Source organism: Rhamphochromis longiceps, linkage group LG16, assembly GCF_057381845.1.
Source record: "Rhamphochromis longiceps isolate RC_006_pf linkage group LG16, R_longiceps_female_GT1.1, whole genome shotgun sequence".
NCBI lineage: Eukaryota > Metazoa > Chordata > Actinopteri > Cichliformes > Cichlidae > Rhamphochromis > Rhamphochromis longiceps.
In genome coordinates, this window is record NC_140572.1 from 18,942,473 (window position 1) to 18,962,397 (window position 19,925).

The 19,925-nt window shown below is 40.0% G+C and overlaps 3 protein-coding genes across 3 annotated transcripts; 1 reads left to right on the forward strand and 2 right to left on the reverse strand.

The window, feature by feature from the left end:
- Window positions 1–590: 590 nt before the first annotated feature.
- On the forward strand, window positions 591–6,270 carry LOC146650935 (four and a half LIM domains protein 2). Its single transcript, XM_085384304.1, has 6 exons — window positions 591–701; window positions 2,834–3,009; window positions 3,089–3,263; window positions 4,044–4,213; window positions 4,364–4,550; window positions 4,641–6,270. The coding sequence occupies exons 2-6, from the start codon at window positions 2,854–2,856 to the stop codon at window positions 4,790–4,792; spliced, it is 840 nt and encodes a 279-aa protein (XP_085240430.1). The 5' UTR covers window positions 591–701; window positions 2,834–2,853; the 3' UTR covers window positions 4,793–6,270.
- A 1,553-nt stretch (window positions 6,271–7,823) lies between these two features.
- Window positions 7,824–10,074, reverse strand: tslig2 (tRNA splicing ligase complex subunit 2). The gene is made up of 4 exons (XM_085384305.1): window positions 9,943–10,074; window positions 9,599–9,762; window positions 8,778–9,027; window positions 7,824–8,586 (listed from the first exon to the last, which is right to left on the reverse strand). Exons 1-4 carry the CDS (start codon window positions 10,051–10,053, stop codon window positions 8,530–8,532), a joined length of 582 nt encoding a protein of 193 aa, XP_085240431.1. The 5' UTR covers window positions 10,054–10,074; the 3' UTR covers window positions 7,824–8,529.
- A 787-nt stretch (window positions 10,075–10,861) lies between these two features.
- Window positions 10,862–14,297, reverse strand: gpr45 (G protein-coupled receptor 45). The gene is made up of 2 exons (XM_085384984.1): window positions 14,171–14,297; window positions 10,862–12,706 (listed from the first exon to the last, which is right to left on the reverse strand). Exon 2 carries the CDS (start codon window positions 12,606–12,608, stop codon window positions 11,448–11,450), a length of 1,161 nt encoding a protein of 386 aa, XP_085241110.1. The 5' UTR covers window positions 12,609–12,706; window positions 14,171–14,297; the 3' UTR covers window positions 10,862–11,447.
- Window positions 14,298–19,925: the final 5,628 nt, after the last annotated feature.

The window sequence follows — 19,925 nt, forward strand, 5'->3', positions numbered from 1 at the left end:
ACAAATGGGAGGGCTGGGAATGAATGTGGAGTCCCCCTGTGAGGGGAAATATGGGGAGGCAGGAACAGATGAGACATTTGAGTAGCAACAAATCTCACAGGACAAAAATCTTGAACATTTGACTCTTGGCATCTTTTCTATCATATATAGAAGGCTGCAGGAATATTGTGTCATTACTCAATAGTATGCATATGCATTAGAGTGCAATGTTGTGGTAATGATGGATAACTGCGACAGAAAGAAAACAAACAATAGCAAGGAAAGATGAATAACTCTCTCCAAGGAGTGGAAAAGGGAGGAATGATATGATACGACTGTTCTGGGGAGAAGCAAAAATAATGAAAGAAGAGAGTGAAGCACGAGTGAATGAACACGTGAATCACACGGAGAGGATGTGAGCGAGTGAACAACTTCTGAGTGACCTTAAAAGGCCACATGGTTGGCGCTGGGGACAAAATGAGCAAGTGAAATGGGGCCTCGGGTTTATCTCTGTGAAGCTCTGCTGTATTTATAGATCATCTCAAAAAAGAATCCCTGCCCCCTTGTAACCCCCCTCCCCCCACATCTATCATCCCTCCCCCATTTTCAATTAGCCCCTGATGGGTGGAGTAAAGCAATCAGGAGTAAGTACAGCTCACCCAGAGCCTGCTCCTTCAGTCTGCCACAGACTCCACACAGGCACACACTCCTCAGACAGGAAGGTAAGAACCAACTCTGTTCAACTGCTCCACTCTCCATGTATTCACTTGTCCATTCTTCCGCCTATCCATTCTCCTCACTGGTTTTCATTCACCATGTCTTCCATTCTCCACCACACTGGCATCCTCCTATCTGCCTCCCCACCCACCTTCTCGTGTTCTCCCTTCTTCCACCTGCAGAGCATTGTCACTATTTAACTACCTCTTCCATCACCTCACTTTCCTTTCGGCCTGTTTCATGCAGACTGGATTCCTTATTTAGTAAAAAGCTCTTCCTTAAATCATCCAGTGATGGGTAGGCTAGTTATCTTGAACCTTTTCTGCTCCCTTCTCTTCAAAACGTAAACCTAACTTTACTACTATAAAACCAGCCACTTCCTAATAACTTCTGTTGCTTTTTATGGCTTTACAGTATTTTGGTGTTTTTAGATCACACTTTTTCTAAACTGTACAAAAACTGTGCTCTCTCTCATAGAAATACAAATGATTGATGCGGGGTTCAGATTTTTTAATTGGGTTTGCCTGAAGGGGGATCAGCAAATCAGATTAGATCAAGTTAAGATCAATTAATGTTTAATTCTGTGTAACACTTAGAAGGTTGCTATGTGACTGAAAAGGATATCCTTCAGGACTGTTAGGTCAGGAGAGTAGAACACTAAAGTGGGCTAGCATCTGTAAAGATGAGTAAAAGGCTGCGATTTTAAGCTTTTCTGCATCTTTTTTGGCGTTATGATGCGATCGCACAATTCCTTTTTGCAGTTTCACTCTAACTAAACGTTCTTAGACCTAAATATAAATGTTCCAGTGCATGCAGATAATGCCATACATGCAGAGATCTTATTAAAATACTGTAAAATAAGCAGTTCTCTACAAGGCACCATGTTTAAACACAAGAACCTTTTAATAGTTCACTTTTCTGTAAACTGTCTGTAGCTCAGGTTGACTCCCAGATGGGGAGCATCAAAGAGACCCCAGAAGCTGGGAAACAGCTGCATGGCATGTCTGAATGGCTGGAGCTTTTATTTGCGGCAGTTCAGATTAGCCTTTTTTTATTTTTAGGAGTCAGATAAATCCTTATATAAGCTAGGTGAGTCATGGTGGGAGTGATAAACAATGAGGGAATGTGGGAGGGCGCTGAGAATGCTTAGAGCAGAAAGGACGGGCAGATTAAACGTCTCAGCTTCAGCAAGATAAAAGAAACTAACCTTTTGAGTGTGGGGAGCATCGCAAATCACTCACGGACCACTTAGGTGGGAATCTACGGTGATCAAATATAGATCACAGAGAAGAACAATAAGATTATAGGGATGACAGCAGAGAGCAGCTCAATTCAAACCAGAAATATGAATTTAAGCTTGGGGTTTCTGGAGGGGATTTTTGCAGGGTTTTTTGTCTTGATTTGCTTTATTTTGTGAGAGCTTGGGTAGTATTTAATTCTGTCTTGGAGAATGGAACTTCATCAACCCTTTTTTTTTTTGCCCTGCATCTTCTCTTTTACCCACAAAGAAATACTCAAATAAATCGCTTATGTTATCCTCGTTTAACCAAGAGTAGCGATATAGGCACAGGTGGGATAGCCAAGAGCTCAACAGGCAGACCACAAACAGCTGCAGATTGTGAACAGTCATTATTACGAGTGTCGTTTAAACCCACTTATGCACGGACGCGCACACACAGTGACAAGGGATACTGTGATCTGGCGCTGACAGCTGGAGGTGAGGTGATAAATGGGTCGGCGTATAGTGGCGTAGTGTGTGTTGGTATGCAACGGGGTAAAAGTTGACTGTCTCTAAGCAGGACTGATAGGAGTTATTTATATCCGCCTCATCGCTCACCTTCTCATCTGTCACAAAATGAAGGACGTCTGAGAGATGGGAGAGGAAGATGAAAGAGGGAAATGCATGGAAAACTCCCCAACTTGTAACGTGACAGGTCTACTAATGCGTCCTAGAAAACGCCATTAGTTTGAAGTTTGATTTCTAAGAAATGGCTCTCTGATGATTGCCAGCATCGCTCCAAGGATTAATTGGAGCAGGGAAGCAAAATGGCAAAAGTTTCTATGGTACTTAATATAAGCGTTCATATCCTGTATACATAATATTACCCTTAGGCTCTTTTGCTTCTTTCTCTCTCAGCTGAGCAGTGCTAGGTCAAAATGACAGAACGCTACGACTGCCACTACTGCAAAGAGTCCCTGTTTGGGAAGAAGTATGTTCTGCGAGAGGAAAATCCCTACTGTGTGAAATGTTATGAAAGCCTGTACTCCAACACCTGTGAGGAGTGCAAGAAGCCTATTGGCTGTAACACCAGGGTAAGAGATATAAAATGAAGAAATGCATAGATACAAGAACAAGTAGAGAACAAGAACAAGAGTACTGCTCTTTCTGCAGGATCTTTCCTACAAGGACCGTCACTGGCATGAGGAATGCTTTAAGTGCTTCCAGTGCAAGCGCTCCCTGGTGGACAAGCCCTTCTCTACCAAGGACGAGCAGCTCCTTTGCACCGAGTGCTACTCCAACGAGTATTCCTCCAAGTGCCATGAGTGCAAGAAAACCATCATGCCAGGTAGGAAGAAAACTGAAATAGATCAGCAGAGTAGCTAGAAAAATTAAAACCTTAATTTGTCACTCAATTTTAAATTGGATCATTGCATAAATAAAAAGTCTTCTGTCTCACTATATAGACTGGTTGGTGCAGATTATATTATATGAAAGTTGTAATGAGAATAAAATCCACTATTGTAGGCTGAGTTATAGCTGACTTTCTATGCTGGAAAAACAGAGCTGTAGCCCGGAGGGTGGGAAAGCACCTCAGAGGTCTGAAGGTTGCCTGTTCAGTTCAGGATCTCTGCAAAAATAAGGATAATGGGGAGTAACTTAACTAAAGCTAAAATTGAATTAAACCAAGTAATAGAACTAGATTGAGAAGTTTGAAACAGTACTGATATTGTTTGTGCTATTTTCCCAGTGGATGAACAAGAAGGTTTCCTCTTTTTTCATTTGATTAGCTGGGCACGATACATGCCCATTAGTCCTGTTTGCCCACATTGCTGTAGTACAGTTATAATAATATAGGGTATAAACACATTAATTTTGTCAGTACATTTACAGAAACCTGCTTTCTTTTCACTTTAATAGGTACAAATAAAGTAACAACTAATTACTAAGTATTTGTAACCTATTCCTATACACTTCAACCTGAGCAGTGATTGGTATGGAGCGACATGCGGCACATACTATAGAATAAAACCATACCTTGTTGGGCCTTTGGAGTACTAGAACATGTATACTATGTTGACCCAAAATTGAATTTAATCATTAGTTGTAAACTTACTATTTTCTGAAGGCTCCAGGAAGATGGAGCACAAGGGGAACAGCTGGCACGAGACCTGTTTCACCTGCAAGCGATGCCAGCAGCCTATTGGCACCAAGAGCTTCATCCCCAAGGACAACCAGAACTTCTGTGTGCCCTGCTATGAGAAGCAGTTTGCCATGCATTGTGTGCACTGCAAGAAGGTAGCACATCCACTGCTACATACAATGATATCGAGTAAAATGTACTTTCAAAGTAGCTCTCTATTTTCAGTCTCCATTTTCACACTACATGTTATTGTTGCATGTGTAACAGCACTAAAGTGTGGCAGTAACCCAGTTCCCTCTAAATAGCCCATCACCACTGGCGGGGTGACCTACCGTGACCAGCCCTGGCACAAGGACTGCTTCCTTTGCACTAGCTGCAAGCAGCAGCTGTCTGGACAGAGGTTTACCTCCAGAGACGACTTTGCCTACTGCCTCAACTGCTTCTGCAACCTTTATGCTAAGAAGTGTGCCTCGTGCACCACCCCCATTAGCGGTAATCTTTAATCACTGGGTCAACTGAATCTAATAAGGCTCATTTATAACAGGTTTGTCAGATGTATTGACTTCAATTTGATATTCTTAGGTCTTGGGGGCAGCAAGTATATCTCCTTTGAGGAGCGTCAGTGGCACAATGACTGCTTCAACTGTAAGAAGTGCTCCGTGTCCCTGGTCGGCCGTGGATTTCTCACCGAACGCGACGATATCCTGTGCCCAGAGTGCGGCAAAGACATCTAATTCAGCCCGAGTGATGACCGTTACATCTGACGGGATGACCACGTTATGATCAGGGAACGATGCAGAGTTGATAAATTCTATTTGAGCACAGTGCATGACATCTATAACATCGTTACTACAAAGCAATACTATGAATGTACATGAAATACAAGCTACTAACAGTGTTCTTTGAGATAAGAGAGTTCATTTAAGTTAAATGTTCACTATTTGAGGAAAGAAAAAGTAATTACTAATCAATAAATGTAGGCATGAATCTGCTGTATTGTGCTCATGAAGAGAAAATGTTTCCAAGTAGATACTGAAGTAAGGATTCTGAGGAAAATCTACAATTTTACTGCACACTATCAGCTTAATAATAGTAATTACTGCTTTGTGCATGTAATTAGAGTTTTTGTGACGTTTAACCACTTAAATATTAAAAATGCATATTTATTCATATAAAGGAATAAATATGAATACATTGCATGAAAGATGAAAAATATAAATAAATAAATTCTGCATGAAATAAGATGATTTCAGGATTTCTAAACAAAACACAAAAACAAAACAAAAAAATCAAAAGAGATTAAAAATGGCAAAGTCAAAATGTTTTTATTGGTAACTTACAAAAAGAAAAGATTAAAAATGTTCTAGAAAAGCACTACAGATTGCTCGGTGGAAGATTTTTATCGTTTCATTCAGTTTTACTCTAATGTCCAGTTGAACACCATGTCAAACATGACACATAAAGCCCGTAAAATTTCTTACATAATTAAATCAATGAACATCCTTTTTTTTTTATATATATAATTCATTTTTTTATGACACTTTTGTACAAACACTGATTCAAAGCACATTTTCCGGTGTGTTTTAATGAACTCCGCATCAGTAACTGCAAAGTCAATTCTCCTTTTCTCCAGTAAATAGGCTTCAAGAGTTCTGCATTCTTGGTTTTGCCCAAGCTCGTTTTATGTGTCTGAATTATTAAAAACTGGTATTCAATTGCAACCCAGTTTCTGAAAAGTTGGAAAACTGTAAAATGTTAATACAATTTGCAAGACATATCAACGATTGAAAAACAGGTTGTTGTGTTTTTAAGTGGTATGTTTAACACTGTGTTGCTCATCACAGGTAAGTGTTTGGAAAATGAGGAGGTAAATTCTTGTAGTTCTCAAAGTCTTGCTTGGGTTGAGATTTCAGGGCTTCTTTGGTCAGATTTTTGGATGTTTTTCCTACTAAGCTACACTGTTGGCTTAGCAATGTTGGCTAAAATACGCAAGAGGTCTGCACAGAAAAGTCTTCTGGATGTAAGTATGTGATGCTGTATTGTTTAGCATTATTGATGCCTTTACAGATGTTGCTCAGTCTATGTTCACTAACGTAAGCCTATGCCAGCACAGTTGCTGCCTTTGCTCTTGGTGTCAGTAAGCCAGGCCGTCCCCCTACCACACGATTTTCAAATACCTTATGACTGCAAATTTACATTTTTCTTGTCACAGGAGAGCATTTCATTTCACTTTAATCCATTGTTTCTTACTTGTTTTTTGTTTTTTTTAACTTTGCATAGTGTTGTTTAACTTGTATTTTTGGTTTAAATAATTTGTGTTAATTTGTTCATAAAGAGAAGATTATCCTTAGATAAAAAAAAACAAAAAACAAAACCCCCAATTCCAAAAAATATAAAAACAGACTGAAACGATTTGCAAATTTTATGAAATTTAATTAAACCATAATTTATTCACAATGAAACATAGAAAACATCAAATGTTTAAACTGAGACATTCTATTATTTCATAAAAAATACTTGCTTAATTCAAATTTAATGGCAGCGACATGTGATGGGGCAACAAATGGCTGGAAAAATAGCTCATACTAAAAAATACAACTGGAACTAGTTTGCAGCTAATTAGGTTAATTGGTAACAGATCGTGACATGAGCTGATATTAAAAAAAGGAGCATCTTAGAGAGGCAGAACTTCTCAGAAGTAAAGCTGTGCACAGGTTCACCACTCTGCAAAGAATTGTGTTCACAATTGTTGCATCAATCTATTTTAGAGTAATGGTCTTAAATGTAAAATTGAGAAGAGTTTCTCGTTATCTCAGTACATAATATCAGCAGAATATTCAGAGAATCTCTGTGCACACCAATAAGGTGAAAACTCAGTATTGGATGCCTGTGATCTTCGCACCCTCAGGCAGCACTGCACTGAAAACAGGCAGGATTCTGTCACAGATCACTGCACAAGCTCAGGAAGACTTCCAGAAATCACTGTCTGTGAACACAGTTCACTGTGGCATCCACAAGTGCAGGTTAAGGCTTAAAAAAAAAGACAAAAAAGAAGCTATATGTCAAAATGATCCAGAGACACAGCTGTTATCTCTGTGCCAAGGCTCATTTATAACTGCCAAGACAAAGTGGAAACTGTTCTCCAGTCAGACGAGCTGAAATTTGAATTTCTGGGGGCGGAAAACATGGATGCTATATCATCTGGATTAAAGAGGAGAGGGACCATCCAGCTTCATCCATGTGCTCAAAAGTCTGCATTTTTGATGTTATGAAAACAAGAACAGAAAATGTGGCACATCATAAAACGAAAAACACAACAAAGATGATCCAAGACTGTTGAACAGCTAGAATCTTCGATCAGACACGAACAGGACAAGTCCGCTCCCAAAAAGTCCAGCAGCTGGTCTCCTCAGTTTCCAGATGTTTACGGACTGCTGTTAAAAGAAGAGGTGATGCTACACAGTGGTAAATGTGGCCCTGCCCCAACTTTTTGAGATGTGTTAAGGCCATCAAATTCATAATGACTTTATTTTCTTCTTAAAATGCCACGCTGCCAGGTCAAACATGTGATATGTTTTCTATATGTTGTTGTGAATAAAATATGGGTTTATGAGATTTTCAAATCATCACATTCTGTTTTTATTTACATTTTTGCACAACATCCCAAAATGTTTGGAACAGTATTTACAAAAGTGGTCCTTTTGAAAGACTCAGTCTCTCTGCGATGCTCTTTTTATGAACAAGTAATTACTGGTCTACTAACAATAAAGTTCAATATTGTTTTTATTTATCCCATCGTTATGTGCAGCATATGTAAAATCTCACACCAGAGTGACATTTCAAAATCCTGGAAAACGTATGTAGTGCTCGACAAATGCAAATCTCAGTTGAATTCATAACAGAAATGATAAAAATCACTGATCACACAACTTCTAAAATGTGATGCTCACCATGATCTGTCTATATTCATTTACAATACACCGAAGAAAAAGATCTGTTTCATAACATGTCTGCATTCCCTCTTGCTTACTTCCATTGTTATCACGTTATAAGATCCTTTAGCATCCAGTTGAACACACAGCCATCGAAGCCATCATTCATCACCCCGGGGCCTTTTAACCTAAACCAGCAACAGAATAAAAAGAGCAATAATTCACCTCACTCATTTTGGATGGGACTTAATGCAAGTTGCTGATTAATGCTGGTAAGGGCACTTGAGGTTTTGGAAAACATCAAGGAAGCTCGTGACTTCATCCCGGTTTGTAAGCTCTTATAACTGAATGGCAACAGTTAAGCAGCTTTGACCCACAGCTTGAAGGGTTTCCACCTCTTTCTGTGGATAAATGAGTTGGGAAAATTGTGATGGGACACCTAAGGTAGTGGACAACCACAGGTTACGGACAGGGAAAGGAGTGGTCTGTCTGCCGGACCTTGAGGTCCCATCAGGTCTGTATGAAAAAGAGGCCAAAGATCAGGGCCAAGTCACACGCTGGATCTTGTTCTTCACTTCCGGAGACTTCAGTGCCCCCTAAAACGATGGAGGATAAAACATAAACAGGCATTATGAACTGCATATTTTTCTTTTTTTAAGAATAAAATGATTTTTTTTATTATAAATGTCCTTACAGATTCTTTAGAATATCTCCAAACACACAAACAATATGAACACTTGTGGATTACTTTCTTTGTGCATGAATAACTGAGGAGAGAAGTTCCTACCGACGTATTTTCTTCTAGTTTGAGGTTTTTTGTGTCACTGCTGCGCTGACTGGATTGAGAGGAAGATGTGTTGCCTGAGAGTTTGCGGATGGGGTTGGAAAGATTTGCTGCTGGTGGAGGTTTTAACCTGTCGTTGCTTCCTATTGACACTATACTTCCCTCTGGTTTCTTCACTTTCAGTGGGCCAGAGTGAGAGGAGCTCCCATCGTACACAATCAGAGGCCTCTTTCTACTGTGGTCACTGCTGGAGCTGAAAAACCATATGAATCAGTTTCTGAAATGCATTAATCTTATTTTAACATTACATTACATTACAGGCTACAGTTTTCTTTTGTTTTGCCACATTTACACCTGGACTGTGTCTGTATGTGTTTTCCAGATACTGATATATAGTCCATGGATGAAAGATATTGTTTCTGTTTTACAAACTTTTGAATATGTTGTTTTACATGCATTTTATTCCTATACCTTGCTGAAAGACTTCCAACCAGGACAGAAACTGTTAAAGCTTAAAAAAGTGCACCAACATCATATCAAAACCAATGATATAAGAATGGGATGTCACTTAAGTTCATATATGTGTGAAGCCAGATGAGCAAGTACTTTTAGCAATATAGTGCATCTGTCCTGGGGCCTTTCACAGAGTTGTTACGTCTGTTGACTGATCAGTGAAATTACAGTAATAACACATTCGTTTCGCCTTTCATGGAACTCGGCAAATTATTTGGTCCAAATTCTAACATCATAGTCAAATTATCTATATGCAGACAGCCTAAAACTGCACATGAAAGTACTAAATGTCTGAAGCTGTGGACCCATACTTGTCTGACCGGTGAGCTACCGGCGTTTGCTTCCCTCGGCTCTTCTCCATCCTCCGTCCCCAGCGGGTGTTGGGTAAAGTCCTCTGCGGCAGAGGGATGATATGCCGCAGGTAGAGCTCTGTGAGCTGGTCCCTGCTCCCACAGTCTCTGGTACTCACGTTTTTCTGATTCAGAGAAAAATATCTCCACTTTAAAAATCACAAGCAGCGCCTTGAGTTGAGTGTACTTAAACAGTAACCAGAGAGGTGTCCTGCTTGTTAGCTTACATGCTAACATTTCCGCATTCTTCATTTATTCTCGCATCAAATCACATTTCTAGAGTTCCTTTTAAAACACCGACTTACCTCATTTAAAACTAGCCTCATAAAGTCCTGAGACAACAACTCAGGGTGAAGCAAGAGATCCGCATCCGAAGTACCAGCAGCCTTTCCATTTTGCCCCGTGGAAGTCGCCATGTTTGCCTTTCTTCTTCGCTGTTGGAGGTATACGACAGTTTGCATCCTTGAGCTTACAGGAATATTACTGCCTCCTACTGGCTTTAGACACTTAAAACCGTTTACATATTTGGTATGTATTTTTTAATAATGGTTATTTTCCTCTATAATTTTATTTCATTTCAGTTAGTTTTATTATTTTCAAAAGTCTATATCTCTTTTTTTTATTTTAGTTAACTTTTTTTTTCATATCTAGTTTTAGTCTAGTGTTAGTTAACAATAATAACCTTGATGAGCATCATTATTTTTTGGGTTTGTTTGGTTCTGTTTTTGTTTTTGGCTCATTTGGATCTTATTTTTAATTCTTGGATGAAAATACTTTTTTTTGCATTTCATAATCCTAAAGCATGCTCTGGTAGGTTGAGATCAGTTGACTGACTTGAAGAATATCCTATTTCTTTGCCATGGGAAACATTTGAATTGCAGTATGCTTTGGTTCATTATGCATTTGATCTGTATGATAAGTTTTGCAGCAGAGAGTATAGTTCTGTTTACTTCACAATTAATCCTGCTACCTCCATCAGCAGTCAAGCTGAAAGTCTGCACTTGACTTGCGTAATCCACTGGGGTGGTACACAGGGATGACATAAAAAAAACTATACCACTGTCGTGGCCCTTTACAAATAATGCCCTTGTGCAGGGCTTGCTCTTTTAATGCAATGAGCTTACTCGTTCTACATGTTTTATCGTTAGAGAGGAAGAGAGTCAAAGAAACTTTAATCCAAAACTATATTTATTTACATATCTTATGTGACATGATAATGCAGTTAACACTCATTCCTCTATAACAGAAACATTAAGAGTCATGAACCAGCTGACAGAGGGCTGTGTTTCTACACAAATTTCATCAAACACTTTTTAACAGTGGTCTGACTTTCATCTGAGAACATCACCAAACATCAATACTGTAATTTGTTTTTGTTTTTCTGAATCTTAGCACATAACTGACAACATAATTATTATCAACGGTACAGCTTCAGACTAATGAAACAACAAAATGACAGCTCAGGGACAGCACAGGAAACAGAAAAATAAAGCAAAAATGGAAGATATAAAAATGTTTTTTTAAATGTCAGTATGTTTCAGAAGCTTGCGTGGCCATGAAGCTGAATGAACACTTTGACTTTATTTATTAAAACAGCAGACAAATGATTGTCACCACCAGATCAGTTCAGTTGTCAGCAATTGTGATTTTCACATGACCTTCCCCAAAAGGAGGGAGTCATGGGACTGTAAATGCTCCAGTTTCAATAAAGTTAAAACCAATTTGTTCTTGTGTAAAGGGAACTTCAGTAACATCCCATAGCTTATCAAAAAGTTAAAAACATTAGACTGCATTGGGTTTCCTCCCTGTGTCACACAGCTGACTGCGTCTCACTGCAAACATAGATATTGCTGGGCCTCACTCTTCTGTGGCTCCTGCCCGGCACTCTGGGACACAGTCTGCAGCTTTTCGGAATGAACTCCTGACAGGCCTCCCTGAACTTCCTGATCCTCCAGCAGTAGATGACGGGGTTGAAGACCGTCTTCAGGTAGCTGAGCCACAGAGCGCCTATGCTGATGGGGTAGAAGACTGAGCTGTAGTAGAACTGCCGGCTGAACACGGCCAGCAGGCTGACGATGGTGTGAGGGAGCCAGCACACTGAGAAACCAACAAAGAGGATGAGGATGGTGGTGAAGGCTCGGGTTTTGAAGCTCATGTCCACCTTGACCTGAGGCGGCCGCTGCAGTCCGGTAAGTCTCATTTTGCTGACTTGGTTTAGGGCTGGCAGACAGGAATGCTCGGTGGTGTGGTTGTGGATGCGCAGGGTGTTGCGGCGCACCGTGTTGAGGATGCACATGTAAGAGTACAGCATGACAGTAAATGGCACAAAGAAAACCGCTACAGCCAACAGGACTGTGTATCCACGGTCTGCCAGGGACTCGCTGTATCCCAGCACGCACTGCGGTGCCCAGGCGCCCCCGATACCTGCCGCGCCCGCCCTCCACCCAACCACTGACGGCAATGACACACACAGGCTCAGCACCCAAGAACCTGCGATCAACAGTTTAGCTCTGTGCGGGGTCAGTTTGTCCTGCCGCTGCACAATGATCAGGAAACGGTCCACGCTGATAATGAGGAGGATGGACACCCCCTCCAGGACGAACAGCCAGTACAGCATGATGGAGGCGCGGCAGAAACCGCTCCCAAAGCTCCAGTCTGCAGTGGCCACGGTGACTGCAGTGAAGGGCATGCAGAGCAGAGAGAGCATGATGTCTGAAAAGGCCAGAGTGGCAAGCAGGAGATTGATAGCAGAACGCATGGCAGGTTTCTGGTAAACAATCAGACACACGATCGCATTGCCGAGGAAACCGATAGTAATCATGAAGATCATTATGGCTGCCAGGGTCACACGCAGAGTGACTGATATGAGAGGAGTCGTAGCTTCTGATGGGAGGCTTTCTGACGTTTCCTCTACGCTGTTCGGGTCCATGCAGTTACACTCCTCCATGAAGCTTTCATTACAAAAAGCCATAGTAGCGATTATTCAGGGATAAAAGGTGAACATTTCTGGCTATGCCTGTGGTTCAGAAGTAAAGCTGTCCTCCAGCAGTTGAGATTCCATGGGACTACCTGTGATTAAAAAAAGACAAAAAAAAAAATTCACATAAGGCATTTGTGAATAAAAAAGAAAAACAGTCAAACACTCAGAGATTTTAATGGATGGTCTCTTTAGAAGCTGTGATAAATGTGCCCAAAAACAATAGAAAAAAAGGGAGTCTAATAACTGATCTATTAGTCAGTGAGAACTGTAAACATGAAATAGTGAGAGGAGGAATGACGTCCACTAAATGTGATCAACCCAGAAACACACCACACTAAGAGTTACAGCCACACGGGACAGAGATGTGTCGTTCACCGTCCTCACTGAGGTTGATGATTAACAGCCAAGCTGCTTCACACTTGAATAGAAATACACACATTTACACATCACCCAGGGTGTTTGTCAGCTTAGCAGAATCTCGCTCTTGGTTAATGCTACAGATGGTGACACATTTGTGATGAAACAGAACCTTCTTCAAGAGGGCCGGAGTTTTAACTTCCTGCTGCCGATTGAGGGACCAGAGTGTAGAGATTTAGAGTTAAGGCTGTTTTGAGGTCACTATGGCATTCACGTCCCCCATGCAGCCCTCCAGTCTGGACAGGTTTCTAGCACCTGGGCCTAAGGGTCCCTCCTGTAACACATCAAAATTGTAAATATGCTGCATATTTGATAAAATAACCTAAAATAAAAGAGGAGCCACGTGATTTCAGATCAATGGCCCCATCCAGACAGGAAAAGTGAAAATGTGCCTTTTTAGTGACTGTAGCTACATTCTGGCACACGCACAAACACACAAGTCATGGCATAGTGTTGCCGGCTGTTGCCACGGCAACAAGGTCAGCGGCTCCATGGCAACAAGCAGCCCTTATTCTCATCTCTTGTACAAGAGTCTATGACAAAATATTTTCTGGATCACATGATTCGCCGAAAGACTTTTTTTTTCCCAAGACGCAACCTCACAGTCAGAGAAGACTCCCTGACCGCTCGCCTCTGTCTTAAAACCAGATCACAGCTGTTTGGTGTCAGCAGTGAACAAACAAATCAGCCTGTTTACTAAGACAATAACAATTTCAATCCTTCACTTGTGCTGAATACCAGTGATCTTAATTATGCTGCTGAGCTGGCTGCTAGCTGCAGATCTGCAGGGTGGCCTAATCTTAAGGCATCTAATACTCTAAAAACTCTTATTATGTACATGTGATTTACAGCTGCTCTGATCATAGCTGATATTTACTGGTTTACACCATGCCATCATCTCCATGTGCTGATTCTCCCTTTCTTCATTTCTTTCTTTTTTTCTTGTCATGGCTCCTGCACCGACCCTGTACAGCCTGTTCTTGCCTTAACATGTAACAGCTTTCACACACTGGCCCGTCGCAACAGGCTAAATGTTGCATATATTAAACGCCAAGACACAACGCCCTGTTTTTCTCTGCGCACTGCCTTACACAATGAACCATAAATGAACATCTGCAGGTGCTGACGGGACTTACCTTGACTATTACCGGGTTGTGTACTCGTCTCTCGTCGAGCCAGTCAGTTCGGTGACGGTCTCTCTCCTCCGGTGCCTGCTGAGTTCTTCCAAAAATATCCCACTTTGAACATTTCACTGCCGTATCGATCCCCACCGTGCCGCCTGCGGATGATGCTGACGCCAGAGGAGCAGGTGGTCTCACATTTAAAGGAGCAATGTGTCAAAATTGACCATCCTTATCATCCTAATCCTTATTATTGTTACGATTAGCACGGTCAACTGTAGGTATAGTGTGAATCGAGCAGTTGCTGATGTGCCGAATCTCCAAAAGAAATGAACGAATTTTTTTTTTTTAAACTCACGACGGTAATAGTTATTTATTGGCTTCCAAGATTTACATTAGTATGACATACATTAATGTTCAAAAGTATCGATCTACATCTGTTCATCTTTGGATTTCGGTGTTATCAGTCCCAGTGCCACAGTCAGGCCCTGAGCCATGCAGTTTGCCTTTATAAATATTTGTGAAAGAATGGGTCGTTTTGAAAAGCTCACTGCTATAACAGGAAAGTGCCTTTACAAAATTTCCAACCCTCTTAGATATTCCACAATCAACTGTGAGTGATATTACTGCAAAGTGGAAGCTTCTCAGTCACAAAGTGGCAGACCATAGAGTTGGTGCTGAGGGCAGAGCGTGTAAAAATAGCCAGGGTTACTGAAGAAATTCTAAACCTCCACTGCATTAACATCAGCACAGAAACTGAGTGATGGGAGCTTCATGCATGGCCTGTAGGTGTAATGTGTGGGTGGCCCAGTACATTTGATTGCATGTACCAATATATTATATATATTAGTTTTAGGCATGATAAATGTTACCAGCCACGAGCATAGGCTATTTGCAGCATTTTAGTTTTAACGGGCATTTTATTTTCTGTTCCTAAACCCATGCAGTCAGCAAAATGATAAGTTATTAATCCCTTACAAAATGTGTAAAACTATACAATAAATGAAAGTAAAGTAAATTAATTTAAATATCTGGAAATTCGTGGAATAAAAAAATTATTTAGTTTAACCCTGTTTTTTTCCAGGCTTTGTGATCCCCCATGCAGCCTATTCACCTCCGTTCTTAACCTGTTCAGTTCAGTTCATTCCAGTTTTATTTATTTAGCATTAATTCACGACAACAGTCACCTCAAGATGCTTTGTATTTTTAGGATAAACGGTCTTTAATGTTTGAAAGAAAACCACAAAAATAAGATGATTCCTATGAGCAAGCAGTTGCCAACAGTGGGACGGAAAAACTCCCTTTTACCAGGAAGAAACTTCCAGTCGGAAGAACCAGATTCAGGCAGAGGAAGGATGAGGTGAGAGAGAAGAGAGCATCGAGAGACAGCACAAAAGGCACTCTAAGAAATGACACACTGATGTTGGTAGCATTATGTAAATGTTTTATGTTAAAACTAATGCCACCAATTGATTTTTAACTTTAAACACAAGTATGTTGTTTTGAATTTAATTAACAACATAATATTTCAATACAACAAAATGCAGTAAATTAAATCCAACGTAAAAAGTTCATTTAAAATGAAGAACAGTTTAATTTAAAGAGGATTGTCCTAATAGGCTCTCCATACTTCTGAGTTTGCACATATGCAGTGTGGAAGTTTGATCATCGCCATTTTCAACTGAGACTTGCATATGCTTAGTATCCTGGATAGAATCCATCGCCATCTGAGGATTATTTGGTAAGTACAACAATTTAAGGATGACAAATTTGATTAATGTATACTAACTGATAAACATCTGACACTTTCGGGAATACTTTTGCTTTTTTTTTTTTTAACAAATGACGCCTGGTAAATTTTTTAACACTCTAGCTTGTATACCTCTCTCACGTGTTAGAAGTATGAAGACATTTAACAAATATTGTTGAACCTGCTTCGGTGTAATTTTCCAAAAATCTTTTGCGATTCCTGTTAAGGTGAGACTTGCCTACTGAGACCTACAGTTTTAAAATTACTCCCAACATCTACCGCACCTGCTCCCTGACATCAGTAATGACCACCGGGAGCGCCAGCGATCCTGTAGTTTGGAGAATGAAATGAATGTATAGTGTATTTTAGAAATGTGCATCAATTAAGTTGCTACATTGTTTGAAAGAATTCGACTCCATGTTGATTTCTGGTTTAGTGTCAAACGCAGGGATTTAAGCGATTAACAGTTTGATTTGTAAAGTATAAGACATGCGTTCATCTGTTGTCATTGAAGTGCAGAATAATGTGTAATACTGTTATATATAATGCATTTAACTCCTTGTATCAGTTTCCATTGGCTATCATCGCTACCGAAGACAGGAAATCATCAAAGACATGCCATTCATTGCAGAGGTCAAAAACAGATGGCCTGCCCTGTTTTCAGAGACTGAGGTAACTCTTACTAACTTTGTTATTGCAAGTCATTTTCATAAGAACTTGTATTTGAAGAAGAACAAAGTACTATAAATTGTTAATTTTAAAAGATACAAAATGTTTGACTGAAAGTTGTAGCATTCTTGCATGTGGCCTCTAATAAAATTAATAGAGAATACTCTCTAGTTGTAATTTTTAATATGTTTCAGGTTATTGCAGAGTTCGCCCGCATCACCATCGTCCCTTTGTTGTCAACTTTCATGGCCAAGCTGGACCACTACGCTGACCACCTTCTTAGTGTTCAAAGAGAAGGTGTCATGGTTCTCAAGATCTGGAGAGGTCGTGGTGTGTGTATTGTTTGTCTTAACCTCTCCCACCAGGGCGGAACTGGACCTTGGTTCTCCGCCTCTGAACCCACCCTGAACACACACCTGTGGCTCATTCACACTGATGCTGGCAGACTACTTAAGATGGCAAGAGAGGCTGCTTCCTCGCTGGATCGTCACATTACCAAGTGCCTTCTAGACTCCCTGCCCGTCTTCCCTGCCGTCTGGATTTCTGTGGATGTGTGTGAGTGAGCGTGAGCTTCTTAGTGTGGACATTTTTGAGTTACGGATCGAGTGGAAGAAGAGCGTGTGTGTACCCCCGTCTTGGACCTTCCCTTCGGACCCCGCCCTACTCCCTGGAGCCCCGTGTTATCTGTTCCACTGTATATATGTATATATTCTCACTTGGTGTCACATTTCAAATAAAACCTCACCCTCTCTCTAAACTTCAGAGTCCTGCGAGTGAGTCCTCTGCCTACTAATCTGTGATAGAAGGGGGAACAGCTAAACGCAATATCAACTTAATCATGGCAGCCATGGATGGGGTATGTATTTTAGTTGACCTTGATTGAGCTCTGAAATTATTTGAATGCTTCTTCAACTTCTGTGTCTGTCATTAATCAGATTTTTTTTTCAACTGAATATGTGTATATTTGAATATTTTGTAGATACATGTGAATCAGTGACATGCAGTCAAGTGAGGCACCTTAATGAGAAGTAAAATACTAACAAAAGAGAAATTCAATTTGTACATTAGATTTTAAATTTGCTTTCTGTGTGATTTCAATATTTTTATGGTCAAAATTGCTGTCATTACGGATTTTCTGTTCAAATACAAGGTAAAACGCTGAGAGGAGGCAATGATGATGCTGTGTCTCACCGCGGACACACACATGCGCAATCCCACTGCTGTTTCTCTAAATCGCCAACGTACATGTTTGATTACACATGTAATACAGATGATGACTTGATGCAGACCTAATTTATTTGACGAATGTGTGTTACATGTTTAATGTTATTGGTCATAAATGTGCTGCAAAAATGCATGGAGTGAGGCTGATGGAGGGCAGTGCTGAACCCTAAAGGCAACATGTATAAAAGGTACACGTATATGGATTCACAGTGTAATCACATTACACTGAGAGCGCCATTGATACAGTGGATAAAGCAGCGCGCTTGGGGAACATCAGTAAATTTCACAAAGGACAAATCGACACCAAATCAGTCCTAAGCAATGAGACGCACCAATTTTATTTCAATGCATCTCCTATTTATAAATTAATAAATTGATGTAAAATGAATGATTTTTCTATAATTGTTTCCAGGTCATTTGACCAATTTATTTACTAAACACAAAAAATGAGACACACCAAACCTAAATAAATTTTAATGCATCTTCTGTAGGGCTGGGCATCTTATTGCATCGCTTATCAATATTGTGATAACACACGTCCTATGTGATTAAAATGATAGACTGCTTTCAAACCTCTAAAAAAATATATGATAATTTAGTTGAGACTATTACTTCCATTAATGTCAAACTTATCATCAATTCAACAAGATAAATAACTGCTGGTTTGCCTAAATAGCACATTTGCTAAATTTAATTTGCAGTATTTGTATTTGTGAGGCTGCATTGATAGATTTATAGGCAAAAATACTATTATGATCTTTTATTGTAACTCTTATTGTTAAGAAGCTTGGAAAGAAAAGCGTCTGAATTTCTTTAAGTTGCTTGAAGACGTTTCATCTCTCATCCGAGAAGCTTCTTCACTGAAGAAGCTTCACTTTTCTTTCCAAGCGCCTTAGACTACAATGACCTGGATGACTGAGAACCTTCACAGACTTATTGTTATCGCAAAAAATACCACAAAATGTCATGATAGGATTTTAAGTCCATATTGCCCAGTTCTAATCTTCTATTTAATTTTAATATTTTTAGGGGCACAATTATTAAATATATTGTTGAACAATCTAGAATTGATTAAAGCAAAAATGAAAGCTTTCACGTAATGTCAAAATTGAAAAGCTTTGATTTTTGGGTTCATATATTTGTTTATCTGACTCAGAGGAGTCAGTTCCTTACCAATCATGAACCTCACTGCACGTCACTGATGTGAGTTATGAAACATTGCTTAATCACTTATCTGGATTATGTGTTAATATTTTTGACTTTGTTTTGTAAAGAGGTTGAAAGGAACCAAAATAGGAAACTTCTCTCATATTGAGTTCTTATTTCCACCAGAATCCCAGCGTTGATGTTCGACGGGAATGTGTTCTAAAAACTATCTGTGTCTACTTAAATGAAAAGCCAGACGACCTGTTCAAGGAATTCTTGGTAAGTTAAAAAAGGAAAACGATCAGTTATTGTCCTTTTTTTAATTTGGGGTTGGAAATGGAAGGTGGACTTACTTGTCCATATGTATATGTATGCAATTAACTTATCCTTTTCTTTTCTTTTTATTTTAAGGATGTGGATCTTGGAGCAAGCAGAGAAACGGAGCAGCTGACTTTGGGAGTCTATGTTGTCAAACATGAAGGAGCAAACTCTGTAGATACACCTGAGGACATTGGTGTCATCATAGAAGGATGCACTGTGCTGCAAGCTCTTAGTGATGTGGCAAAGGGTTGTGGCCTCCTGCTTGGACTAATCTACAGTCTAAATCTGAGCTACCCAAAGCACCTGAAATACACATTTGAATTTCTTCAGAAGGTGCTGATGGAGTTGGATGGGAACAACCTATCCATGAAGGTGCAGGTTCTGAAAAACAAACTGCTTGAGTGAAACAGCCTGCACTGAACTATAGAGGACACTGAACTTTAAGGTTCTCGAACCCTTCTCCTTGCACTTCATAAACTGTTCAGTTTGAATTGCCACAAGAACTTCTGCAAGGCCTTTCACTTTTCTGCATTCTTTGTTCTTGAACCTTTACCAACATCCAACTACACTGAAAAAGGCTGCTCCTAACTTTGGACTTCAGTTTAAGTTTTGAAGCAATGGTTATTTTTCTAAATATGGAAAAAATGACACGAAAGTAAT

Excerpts from the sequence above, each read along its gene's own strand:
- LOC146650935 (XM_085384304.1), top strand. The coding sequence starts at position 2,854 with ATGACAGAACGCTACGACTGCCACTACTGCAAAGAGTCCCTGTTTGGG. Across the intron at positions 3,010-3,088 it reads CTATTGGCTGTAACACCAGG|GATCTTTCCTACAAGGACCG; the intron begins GTAAGAGATATA and ends CTCTTTCTGCAG. Across the intron at positions 4,214-4,363 it reads ATTGTGTGCACTGCAAGAAG|CCCATCACCACTGGCGGGGT; the intron begins GTAGCACATCCA and ends CCCTCTAAATAG.
- tslig2 (XM_085384305.1), bottom strand. The coding sequence starts at position 10,053 with ATGGCGACTTCCACGGGGCAAAATGGAAAGGCTGCTGGTACTTCGGAT. Across the intron at positions 9,763-9,942 it reads TGAGGCTAGTTTTAAATGAG|AAAAACGTGAGTACCAGAGA; the intron begins GTAAGTCGGTGT and ends TCTCTGAATCAG. Across the intron at positions 8,587-8,777 it reads AACTAGAAGAAAATACGTCG|GGGGCACTGAAGTCTCCGGA; the intron begins GTAGGAACTTCT and ends CCATCGTTTTAG.
- gpr45 (XM_085384984.1), bottom strand. The coding sequence starts at position 12,608 with ATGGCTTTTTGTAATGAAAGCTTCATGGAGGAGTGTAACTGCATGGAC.